This window comes from Labeo rohita, chromosome 23 (assembly GCF_022985175.1).
Source record: "Labeo rohita strain BAU-BD-2019 chromosome 23, IGBB_LRoh.1.0, whole genome shotgun sequence".
Lineage (NCBI taxonomy): Eukaryota > Metazoa > Chordata > Actinopteri > Cypriniformes > Cyprinidae > Labeo > Labeo rohita.
In genome coordinates this window covers 3,598,758-3,610,991 of record NC_066891.1, presented here as the reverse complement: position 1 = coordinate 3,610,991, position 12,234 = coordinate 3,598,758, and the positions used below count along the sequence as shown (strand labels likewise).

At 32.3% G+C, this 12,234-nt stretch overlaps 1 protein-coding gene across 2 annotated transcripts in view; it reads right to left on the bottom strand.

The window, feature by feature from the left end:
• Nucleotides 1–4,464: 4,464 nt before the first annotated feature.
• Nucleotides 4,465–12,234, bottom strand: part of pfkfb2a (6-phosphofructo-2-kinase/fructose-2,6-biphosphatase 2a) — a 34,034-nt gene continuing 26,264 nt past the window's right edge. The window contains exons 14-16 of one of the 2 annotated variants that reach the window (XM_051095721.1): nucleotides 12,141–12,205; nucleotides 9,747–9,938; nucleotides 4,465–5,967 (exon numbers count right to left, since the gene is read on the bottom strand). In XM_051095721.1, coding sequence (XP_050951678.1) covers nucleotides 5,914–5,967; nucleotides 9,747–9,938; nucleotides 12,141–12,205 — 311 coding nt within the window. In that variant the 3' untranslated portion in view covers nucleotides 4,465–5,913. The remainder of the gene's footprint in view (nucleotides 5,968–9,746; nucleotides 9,939–12,140; nucleotides 12,206–12,234) is intronic. The other variant, XM_051095720.1, reaches the window with a different exon arrangement.

The following is a 12,234-nucleotide window of genomic DNA, read 5'->3' as shown; positions in this document are numbered from 1 at the left end:
TTTCACCAAATAAAATTGTCACTACCGAAACATTTGGTGAAGTTTCGGTAGTGACATCTTTGTTTTCGAGGGTGTTATCCCTTTACCAAATGTTTCAGTCGTGACTGCTGCAGTACTATTTTATGGGACACGCCCTGGAAAACAAAGATGTCACTACCGAAATTTCACCAAATAAAACTGTCACTACCGAAACAGTAACTACCAAAACATTTGGTGAAGTTTCGGTAGTGACATCTTTGTTTTCTAGGGTGTTATCTCTTCACCAAATGTTTAGGTCAAGATTGTTGCAGTACTATTTTATGGGGTAACGCCCTAGAAGACAAAGATGACACTACCAAAACTTCACCAGATGTTTTGGTAGTTACTGTTTCGGTAGTGACAATTTTATTTGGTGAAGTTTCGGTAGTGACATCTTTGTTTTTTAGGGTGTTATCTCTTCACCAAATGTTTAGGTTGTGACTGTTGCAGTACTATTTTATGGGATAACACCCTAGAAAACAAAGATGTCACTACAGAAACTTTACCAGATGTTTCGGTCTTGACTGTTTCAGTACTATTTTATGGGATAACGCCCTAGAAAACAAAGATATCACTATGTCACCACTGAAGGATGACTATGTCATCCTTGAGACATTTTCCCAAATGCTGTCTTGGCAATACAAAAGACTATTCCTAGCGTCATCCTTGATCGAGCAGACCTAACAGAGACACAAAATATTTCCAGTCTACATTAAACTTCTGATAGGACACTGTTATTATAACAAATACCATCTGCAGTTGAGATCAAGTAAGGCAAGTAGGCGGTTTAAGGTCAGGCTGGTACTGTTCAGTACTACTAACAAAGATATCACTATGTCACCACTGAAACTTCACCAAATGTTTCGGTTGTGACTGTTGCGGTACTATTTTATGGGATAACACCCTAGAAAACAAAGATGTCACTACCAAAACTTCACCAAATGTTTTTGTCATAACGATTTTGGTACTATTTTACGGGACACGCCCTGGAAAACAAAGAAGTCACCACCGAAATTTCACCAAATAAAATTGTCACTACCGAAACAGTAACTACCAAAACATTTGGTGAAGTTTCGGTAGTGACATCTTTGTTTTCTAGGGTGTTATCTCTTCACCAAATGTTTAGGTTGTGACTGTTTCGGTACTATTTTATGGGATAACGCCCTAGAAAACAAAGATGTCACTACCGAAACTTCACCAAATGTTTTGGTCGTGACTGTTTCGGTACTATTTTATGGGATAACGCCCTAGAAAACAAAGATGTCACTACCAAAACTTTACCAAATGTTTCGGTTGTTATTGTTTTGGTAGTGACTATTTTATGGGATAACGCACAAAACAAAGATGTCACTACCAAAACTTCACCAAATGTTTTGGTTGTGACCGTTTCGGTACCATTTTACGGGATAACGCCCTAAAAAACAAAGATGTCACTACCAAAACTTTACCAAATGTTTTGGTCGTGATTGTTTTGTCAGTGACTACTTTATGGGATAATGCTCTCGAAAACAATGATGTCACTACCGAAATTTCACCAAAATATTTGGTAATGACAATTTTATGGCATAACACCCTAGAAAATAAAGATGTTATTACCGAAACTTCACCAAATGTTTCAGTAGTGACATCTTTGTTTTCTAGGGTGTTATCCCATAAAATTGTCACTACCCTAACAGTCATGACCGAAACAAATGAAGTTTCGATAGTGACGTCTTTGTTTTCTAGGGTGAACACACACCCTAGGGGCAGCCATTGCTCCAGCGCCTGGGGAGCAATTGGGGGTTCGGTGCTGAGCTCAGGGGGCACCTCAGTCATTTTGTTGAAGGTGCTGTTCATTCACAATCCCGACTCTCTAACCATTAGACCACGACTGCCCCCGTCAATGACATCTGTGTTTTTTTGGCTGTTATTCCATAAAATTGTCACTACCGACTGAAACATGTTATCATTGCTTCTGTAGTGACAAACAAATAATCCATTACTTGGTGGAAATAAACAAAATTTTAGTACAAATTTTTAGTATTCTAGTATGTTTTAGTATGCAAGATAAAATTCTGTAATTTGATGTGGTCCCTACCAAAACATTACCGTCATTACAGAAAGTTTGCAGTCACTACTGAAACATGGTATGTTTTGTCAAAAATAAAGTATACTGAATTATCAACTAAGATGTTATGGTAGTGTTTGGCTCAATGTATATTCAAACTATATAATGAACATGTCATTTTGAAATTAGTGTGATCAACTTTTTGCCTTTTACAAAGAAATTGATTTCAAAATAAAACAAATCTCAAAAATCACACTTGAAATATTGTTAAAATTGTAATTGTTATTGATTTACTTCTGAAATCTTTTAAATAAAATAGAAAAAATATATACTTACAAGGAATATGTAAGCAAAAGGTTAATAGGTCAATATAACCCTTCTTATTAAATGATATATTAACTGTTTTGGTTGTGACAAATTTGGGGGAGGACAAAGATTACAAAACTTTCTGAAAACACAATATGAGAATTGGGTGCAAAATTATTAGAAATGTGTACCTTGTGTATTAGAAATGTGTACCCATATATACACATACACATACACACATACACACACATCTATACATACACACACACACACACACACACACACATATATATATATATATATATATACACATATATACAGGCTTCATAGAAAATGTAAACAGAAAACAGAACATTTTTATTTAATTTCTTTTAAATACTTAAATACTTTATTTTTCTTTGATAGCAGCTGCTACTTTGGTTCAGAACTGGTAAAGGTTTTGCAACATATCATTAAGGCAAGCTCATACACGCATCTTTAAAGTAGGATTTTCCGCCTAGTGAATTATTGCTCATACACTGTATCTTTATGGACAAGATGTTAAGTAATATTTGGAAAATATAAGAGCAGCTCAAACAAAAAAGTCGATATACTGTACATTTTAAAAAGGGAAGTTTTATTTTACTTGCAACAGCCTAAACATCTGTTATCGTTGTCATCCTTGAGACATTTTGGATTCCCAAATGCTATCTTGGCAATACAAAAGATTATTCTTAGCGTCATCCTTGATCGAGCAGACCTAACACAGACACAAAATATTTCCAGTCTACGTTAAACTTCTGATAGGACTGTATTATTATAACAAATACCATCTGCAATTGAGATCAAGTAAGGCAAGTAGGCGGTTTAAGGTCAGGCTGGTAAGACGGGTCAAAACACTCACGCCCCACCCTTATGAAGACATAAATGTTGCTCCATAGGCTGCGGGTGGAGTGCCATGACGTCACAGTTTCTGTCATTCATCCCTTACGGATCTTTTCCATCTTCATGTTCTGATGTATTCACTGTGGAGATAAAATGTAGAGTTTTAACTCTGATGTGTTTACAACTTTGTTCTGCCTAGAACGTGATTGGATCAAAATGGCAGGAAATAACAAACTGGAATGATTTTTTTCCCCAAAATTCATCATCCTCTAATCACTGTACTGCCAAAAAGTAAAAGACAATATTTATTTTCCACCCATTTATCAATTGTTAGACATACTATTAACTTAAGCAACTACTAAAAACAAATATTAAAGACTCGTTTGATGTTGTTTCAGGACAAGCTACAAATGTTCTACAAAAAAAGGAAAGCATTACGTATTTTCCAGAGCTGTGGGAACAAAACTGTCCAGTGTCGTGGCAATGATGCTACCCACCCTTTACACATGGCAGACCAGTCTGAAACAGAGCTGTTTGTGCGATGAAGGAAATTTAAAAATCTTTTTGGCTTTTGGTTAATTTTCACGTAAAAAAATAAAATAAAATAAAATAAAATAAAATAACACCACATTTGAAAATATACACATAAATTCTACCTTTAAAAATCAAATAAAACTTAATTTATGCAAACAATAATGCAATAATGCACATTTTTAATTGCAGGGTAATTGTAGGTAACTAAAACTAAAACCATAAAAAAAGTTTGTTACATGAAATAAAACAAATGACATAAAATACAAAAAAAATAAAATAAAATAATAATAATAATAAAATAAAAAATAATTGTAATGAAATGTCTTTTGGTTAATTTTTAACAAAAATAAAATAAAATAAATAAACAGCACTACGTTTAAAAATGTGCACAGAAACTCTACCATTTAAAATAAACTAAAATAAAATAAATACCTAGCTACATTAACAAAAATGCAAAGCATGTAAACTTAATATATGCGTACAATTACTGCAATAATGCATATTTTTAATTGTAGGGTAATTATAGGTAACCAAAACTAAAACAACAAAAAAAGAAAAAATAATTCAGCAACATTTCTCAGTTTAAGTTGACATACTAAAATAACTAAACCTATATAGACACAATATATAGACAAAAAATAAAAATTATACAAACATAAAATAACTAAAACTTTACAGAAATATAAAATATTAACAAAAACTATAATAGTATACCAATTTTAATTGCTATTAAATGACAAAAAAATTTTACTTGCATCACAGATTGATTTATTAGATCACAAAATGTTATCTCTAGATTAGCATGACATTATATAGTGATGCTGTTTTCCTGACAACGTCACAGAACACAAAACATATTTTTTGCAACACAATAAATTAAAACAAAGGACTTGGCTCCGAGGTAAATGTGTTTTTTGGATCCAAGAATCTGCACTTCTGTTAGGCTCTGATTTGGTTACACATTGGTTGCGAAGCAAAGGCACTTGATCATATCCAATCATGCAATCACACTTTTTAACATTTGCATTAAAAATGCATAAGCTGCGCGAAGCAACAACAACGCAGCCTTCGATTGACAGGAACATGTTCTTAACAGACCATCATAACATTTAACGAGTATTAAGAACATGCTCGGAAATGAAAAAATCTGGCAACACGAACTCAAATTATTATGATAAAACAATTTAAAATGCGCTTTAAGAACATCCTTCTAGATCCGATGCTAGATAAAACCATGTATAAATAATTTTATAATGAAAGATCATCTAAATAACAAACATGAAAACTAATAACAGCATGAGTTTCAATATTCTCAGTAGTAGTAGACATTCTTGCAGAGCCATTGAAAAAACACTGACAAGATAATTCTGTAAATAACGACTCTATGCGTATGTGTTATAAAAAGAACCAGTGAAAACACATTCATTAAAAGACTTAATCACATTTCAAGTTTCACTTATTAATAACAAATAAAACTGTTATTTATAATTATAACCCTGATGTTATTCTTATGAATAAGCCTGATGGAAGAAAAACCAGCAGAGCGTAAATTAAACGAACCTTTCCTCTGTCACATGACCTATGACATCATACGACTGCAATACGACATTCATTAAATTCAATACGACATTCTGCACACCAATCAAAACCAGAAAGCAGAATGTAAATACAGACAGAAAGAACATCACAATCAATTAACAGCTAAATTATAATTATACAATCATTTACATAATATCCAATCAAATTTGGCCTGAGTCAATCCGTACTAAGGCAGTATGAAGAGCGCAAAATGAAAAATCTTCGAGAGCCAATCAGCTTAACTGGCACAAGCCACGCCCACTCAATCAGTTCAGCCGCGCTCTAATTGGTCCCGCGGGCTGTCAATCTGATCAACGGCACGAGCGAATCTTCCTTGCTTTAATAGTTGAGTATTTCAATCAGTAACTCACATGTTGTTGTGATTTTACCGTACTTCCAAACACTGTGGACGGATGAGGGTTGAGAAGAGCGCATGGAGGCGTCGCCGGCGCTAGTAATGTTACATAAAGCAGTGTTCACTTGTGCTGATTTTGAGCGGGCGTCAACAGTTGAATCATGTCTGGAGAAAACATTTCATTTTACGGGCGTAACACCGCTTTGTGTCATCACTCTTGGACGGCATCTTTCGAGTCCGACGGGGCGAAGCAGTTCAGTATTTCCTAGACAAGTAAGACACAAAGGTTACTTGACGATGTTGGTTACGTAATGTTGTTTTCACCACATACATAACACTTTAGACATGACAAAAATTAATGTGCTCATCAGTAGTTGATGCAGTATTGAAACACTGAAATGATTTTTGTAAATTCAGTGGTCAAACCTTTGTGTGAATGTCCACAAAACTGTAACTTATGATTCCACAAAACTTATGAATAAATTATTGCTAGTGTGTAAATAATATGTAATTCATAAAAAGTAACTGTAGTTTGATTACGAGTATTTTAAAATGTAATTTAATCTTAATTTTTTGGATTTTTTTTTAAGATTCTTATTAATGAAAGAAATCTTTTATAACATTATAAATGTCTTCACCGTCACTTTTGATCAATTTAATGCATCCTTGCTAAATAAAAGTATTAATTTATTTTATAAAAGTATATTACATTTTTTTTCTCAGTGTTTACGTGGGTTTTCTGACCATTTTGTCAGTGTTTTAGGTGTACAAAGTAGGGCTGAAAAATGATTTGAATTTCTAATCGTGATTACAATTACAGATGCCACAATTGTGTGATCGTTCAAAGGCACAATAAAAAAAAAAACACTTACATCATTCTGCTTTCTTAAGATGTGTGTGCGCTTGTGAGAGAGAGAGTGTGTGCGTATTTTTCCTACAGGCTATCTTAAGTTTTTTTCTTTTCTCATTGTTTTAATTCTTTCATTTTTTACCTTTTTATATTTAAAGGGGTCATCGGATGCCCATTTTCCCCAAGTTGATATGATTCTTTAGGGTCTTAATGAGAAGTCTGTAATATACTTTGGTTAAAAATTCTCAATGGTTGTGTAAAACAACACCCTTTTTACCTTGTCAAAATCAGCTCTGCAAATTATACTCACTTCTGCTGTAAGTGAAGCTGGATCACAAATGATTCGCGCGAACATAGACGGATATATGTAGATCGGGAGGCGCATTCCCTTCACAAACAAACATAATCTACTGCATCTTCAGCGGCTCAGATGTCGGGAGTAAACGACAACCACTATGTTCATTATTACATCCAGCAACACAACACCTCAATCGCTCAATTCTAGTCTAACTTACATCCCTGCTTCGGCATCAAAACAAAGAGGGCGGACTGTTACAGCTGATCTGAGGTAAAACGCTCATGTCAATCAACTATCGTGGGAGCGGCCTCTGTCGGTGTGACGCAACAACGACAGGCATCTGAGAATGGCTCGATTTGAAAAAGGGGATATTATTTTTACAGATTAATTAAAAACCACTGCATGGATTTTTATCATTATAGGGTAGATTTGTACATACACTGCCAACACACATTAATGTTCAAATAGCATGTAAAAGTGAACTTAGCATCCGATGACCCCTTTAAAAAAGAAACTATATAAAAAATATGGCATGCAGTTGCCTCAAACAACGGTATAAAGCTATTCAAAACATCATTCAATGTAAATTTTAAAAGATAGCAATTAATAATTGCAATTACAATTTCGACAATTATGATTTTTGTCATAAACGTGCAGCCCTAGTACAAAGCAAATATATTTATTTATATATATATATATATATAATATTATCTAAAATTATTTAAAAAAATGAAAATTGAAAATTGACAAAGAGAACTCAAATCACATAAATGAGACAGAAATATGTACTTTGTCATTTATTTATTATCAAAAATGATCCAGTGTTAAATATTTGTGAGTTGCAAAAGTATTTGAATCTCTAGGATTAGCAGTCTATCTGTTCAGAAGTGTTTTCAGTCAACAGGATGACAATTAGGTGTCAGTTTATGCCCTGTTTTATTTAAAGAACAGGACTCTATTAAAGTCTGTTTTTGAAAATGAATCATGGCACAAACAAAGGAGATCTCTGAAGACCTCAGTAAAAGAGTTGTTGTTGCTCATCAGGCTGAAAAAAAAGGTTACAAAACCATTTCTAAAGAGTTTGGACTTCACAAATCCACAGTCAGACAGATTGGTTACAAATAGAGGAAATTGAAGACCACAGTTACCCTCCCCAGAAGTGGTCGACCAACAAAGATAACTCCAAAGCAAGATGTATAATAGGTTGCAAAAAACCCCAGGATATCATCTGAGCAACTAAAGGCCTTTCTCACATTGGTTAATGTTGAAGTTCATGAGTCCATCATCTGGAGAATAATGAACAACCATGGTGTGCATGACACGGTTGCAAGAAGAAAGCCCCAACTCTCCAAAAAACACTGCTGCCTGTCGGCAGTTTGATAAAGATCATGTGGACAAGTCAGAATGTTTTGAAATGTTTTGTGGACGGATGTGACCAAAATATAATTATTGGTTTAAATGAGAAGTGTTATGTTTGGAGAAAGAAAAACACGGCATTCCAGCATGAGAAGAACCTTATCTCATCTGTGAAACGTGGTAGTGGTAGTATCACGGTTTGGGCCTGTTTTGCTGCATTTGGGACAGGACGACTTGCCATCACTGATGGAAATTCTGAACTATACCAGCAAATTCTAAATGAAATTGTCAGGACATCTGTCCATGAACTAAAATCTAAAGACAAAGTGGGTAATGCAGCAAAACAACGATCTCAAGAGCACAAGTCATTCTACCGAAAATGTTAAAAAAAAAAACAAAGTTAATGTTTTGGAACGGCCGAATCAAAGTACAGCAAGCAGTTCTTAGAAGTGTTTCTGTACTAAATAATGGGCTAAAATTCCTACAAGTCATTGTGCAGGACTGATCAGCAGTTACAAAAAATGTTACCTGCAGCTATTGCTTTGAAAAGGGGTCACAACAGATACCGAAAGCAAAGATTCACATACTTTTGCAACTCGCAAACATTTAACACTGGATCATTTTCTCAATAACTAAATGACAGAGTATATATTTTTGTCTTGTTTGTTTGTTTGGATTCTCTTTCGTCATATTTAAGGGCTTGTTTTGTGTTATATTTATGCAGAAATATAGAAAATTCTAAAAGGTTTGCAAACTTTCAAGTATGTATATATATATTTTTTTCTCTCTGTATGAATAGAAAGTTTTAAAAACAGCCTTTATTTAAAATACTGACACTTTTGTCAGTACTTTACTGACACTTTACTGACACTTTACTGACACTTTTGATAAATTTAATGCATCTAATAAATTAGTACTCAGAAATTTAAACTAATATTAATATATATATATATATATATATATATAAAGTGAATTATATAAAATATATATAAATATAAAATGAATACTAATGTTACTACTACTACTATATACATTTCTAATCTTATCCTGAACTTCTGAATGGTAGTTTATCACCGTTTCCACAAATATATGAAGTAGCACAACTGTTTTCAATATTGATAATAATAATAAATGTTTCTTGAACATCAAATCAGCATATTAGAATGATTTCTGAAAAATCATGTGAAACTGAAAACTGGAGTAATGATGCTGAGAATTCAGTTTTGATCACAGAAATAAATTACATATAATATATAATATAATTATATATAATATATTCTATTAATATTTTGCAATATTAGGCAGCCAAAAGAGACTTCTTTCAAAAACTTTAAATGTTATATGTTAAAAAGAAATATATATTTCTTTTTCGAACATAAAATCAAATATCTTTTAGTATTTGGGTCAAAACCATTCCTGTTTTTGTTCTCCCAGAGTATATATATTGTCAGTGTGAGTGTGGGACCTTGATCCCAGTGCTGAAAGTCACATTAAACATTACGAGCTCAGACACACAGAGACGCAGCCGGCCAAAACAAACCTGGCTCTCGCTCAGTTCCTCGCTCTCCTGCGCCTCCGGGAATTGCGTAGTTGATAAAGCAGGAACGCTCGCTAACCGGGGCGGGTTGCCGACACTGAAGAGGCGGGGTCGCTTGATTTGATCCTGACTAGACAGTGGTGTAAAGCTGTTCCTTCTCAGCAGAGTGGGCGGCACTTCCTGTCTGGAGCTTCCCTGATAACACACAACGCAAGCATTAGTTACAGCATGTGGGTGAAGACTGGCACAAAAGACATGTTTATAAAGAGACATATTTCTTATAAGCCAGGGTTTCTTGCATCATAATGCAGTTGTTTAAAACCATTTCCACCTTCTCTCTAATCCTTACAACGAAACAGCCTGTTTTGGCTATTATAGCTCTTAGACTTATATAAATGACATCTGTTGTGATTGGCTAATGGCTTTGCATGTGAAATTAAGGTGTTGATGTGTAAATATGTTAATCTGGTAATATTTTTAAAAACATTTTAAACCCTTATATATATTTTATTTTATTTTTGTCGTTTAATTTTAATTTTATCTATTCTAATTTCTTAAATACATTTTGAACCTATTTTTATTTTTCATATTTTTAAAAAAATCCGTTTTTTTTCAGTTTATTCTTTATTTTTCATTTTTATGCATCTGTTGATTCCTTTTATGATTATCTATTCTTATTTCTTAAATACATTTTAAATCTATTTTTATTTTTCATATTAAAAAATAAGATATTTTTTCCTGGTTATTTTTCACATTTTTATGCATTTGTTGATTCTTTTTAGCATTATCTATTCTAATTTCTTAAACATATTTTAACCCTATTTTTATTTTTCATATTTTTTTTTAAAAAACTTTATTTTTCTGTTTATTTTTTACATTTTTATGCATCTGTTGATTCCTTTTATAATTATATATTCACATTTTTTTAAATACATTTTAAACCTAATTTGATTTTTCATATTTAAAAAAAATCTGTTTTTAGTTTTATATTTATCACATTTTTATGCACCTGTTAATTACAGATTATTATTTATTCTTCTTAAATACATTTTAAACCAATTTTTATTTTTCATATATTAAAGAAAACAAATCTAAATATTTTTTATATTTAAAAAAAAAAGTTTATTTTTCTGTTTTCAGTTATCACATTTTTACGCACCTGTTGATTATGATTATTTAATCTAATTTCTTAAATACATATTTTTCATATATTAAAAAAAATCTACAGATTTTTCTGTTTATTTTTATATTTCTCACATTTTTTAGCTTTATGCACCCGTTGATTACTTTTACAATTATTTTTAAATTGTAAAAATTTATTTTTACAATTATTTTTTAAAATAACATTTATGAATAAATTTGCTTTAATGGTGTTTTAATATTTGTTTCTTTAGGTGTCTCCAAAAAATACATAGCCAAAAAATTAATCAAAAGAAATTAAAAGAAGAATAAGAAATTATATGTAATAATTATGTAAAATGCATTAAAAAGGAATTCCTAATTATTATAATGCATTATATCTGTGGTTAGAATTATTCATTAGATCATACAATGCATTTGAGGTGCATTACAAGGCATAATTATTGCATTAAATAATATTATACTAAAATATAATAATACATTATCATAAATAAAGGCTTTAAGTAAAATGTTACAAAATTATACAGTATTTTGCATAAAGAAATTTAAGATTATTTTTAGCACAATTAAGAAAGTGCATTTGTACAATTTTATTATGCAAGATTTTAATTAAAAATATATATATATATATTTTTCAGATGGGATGATTTTCTTCTCAAGATTCACCTATAAATCAGTATGTCAACTCATTACATTATCAAACCCTTTTTTTGTTCTGAAGTGCAAAACCTTCTGTTTTTCATGTTATACAAGCTCTTAAAAAATCTGAGCGGAAACTAACCATGTTGATGCACATTAAAGCTTGGACTGGCAGGGAAACTTCCCCGACTGCCACCCAACAGAAGTAACAACATGCTGAGCTCATCCAAAACAATACATCAAGCCAGAATCCAGAACTATTCTGAGACGGGAGGAAAATCTCTCTGACTTACACTGCAAAAACAGACCACGAAACCATAAACCAACTCTGCCAACTTTAGCTTTCCGTTAAACGAGTTCAAGAGATTACTGCTGATTTACTGAGGCTGTATTTGTGTTGGACAGACTGTGAGATCACAGGATGCATGATTCTAAAAATATCATAAGAGAATAAAAGTCCCAAATCATTCTGCACAAAAAAAATTAATTAATAAATAAAAACTTCCCTGAAGAAGAGAAACAGCATGTTACTAAATAGTTGCTAGTACTAACAGTAAAGATTGATTTTGCAAACACCACAAAAACTGCTAGTTTGGTAAAGGTTATGCATCTCCTTACGAGTGGTCTGTTCCGATGTGTGTTTACAGCTTCTACTTTCAGGTCAAACATGTCGACTTTACAACCTAAAACAGAAAATAAATAAACAGAAGTA